The 578-nt window shown below is 64.9% G+C and overlaps 1 protein-coding gene across 1 annotated transcript in view; it reads left to right on the top strand.

Annotated features, from left to right (window-relative positions):
- Positions 1-578, top strand: part of APC2 (APC2, WNT signaling pathway regulator) — a 19,891-nt gene continuing 19,313 nt past the window's right edge. The window contains 1 exon segment of the mRNA XM_025196546.1: positions 1-91. Coding sequence (XP_025052331.1) covers positions 38-91 — 54 coding nt within the window. The 5' untranslated portion in view covers positions 1-37.

The following is a 578-nucleotide window of genomic DNA, read 5'->3' as shown; positions in this document are numbered from 1 at the left end:
GCCAGCATCCCCAGGGCTGCTGCAGGATGCGGGCTCCATGGGACTGCTCTGGATCCTCTCCTTCCTGCACTCCACCTTCTTCGGGGATGAGGTGAGGGCTGCGCGGGGGGCTCAGGAGCGTGGAGCTGGGGGTGGGCGTCTGGATCCGGCTGTGGGTCTCCGTTCCCAGGCTGCCAACCTGAGCTGCATGCTAAGCAGGGCAGCATCCGCCCTGGCGCTGGGGGGGGGATGGATGGATGCATGCATGCATGCATGAGATGCTTGGGAGGGGTCTCCTGGAGGGGCTGGATGGGACCCCTTTGTGTTGGGGAAGGGGCTTATTTCCAGCCTTGCTGCTTGCAGAGGCCGGCTGTGGGTCTCCGTTCCCAGGCTGCCAACCTGAGCTGCATGCTAAGCAGGGCAGCATCCGCCCTGGCGCTGGGGGGGGGATGGATGGATGCATGCATGCATGCATGAGATGCTTGGGAGGGGTCTCCTGGAGGGGCTGGATGGGACCCCTTTGTGTTGGGGAAGGGGCTTATTTCCAGCCTTGCTGCTTGCAGAGGCTGGGGCAGGGTCCCTGGGGCTGGGTGGAGGAG

This window comes from Alligator sinensis, unplaced genomic scaffold (assembly GCF_000455745.1).
Source record: "Alligator sinensis unplaced genomic scaffold, ASM45574v1 scaffold1295_1, whole genome shotgun sequence".
Classification (NCBI taxonomy): Eukaryota; Metazoa; Chordata; order Crocodylia; family Alligatoridae; genus Alligator; species Alligator sinensis.
This window is presented reverse-complemented; position numbering and strand designations above follow the sequence as displayed.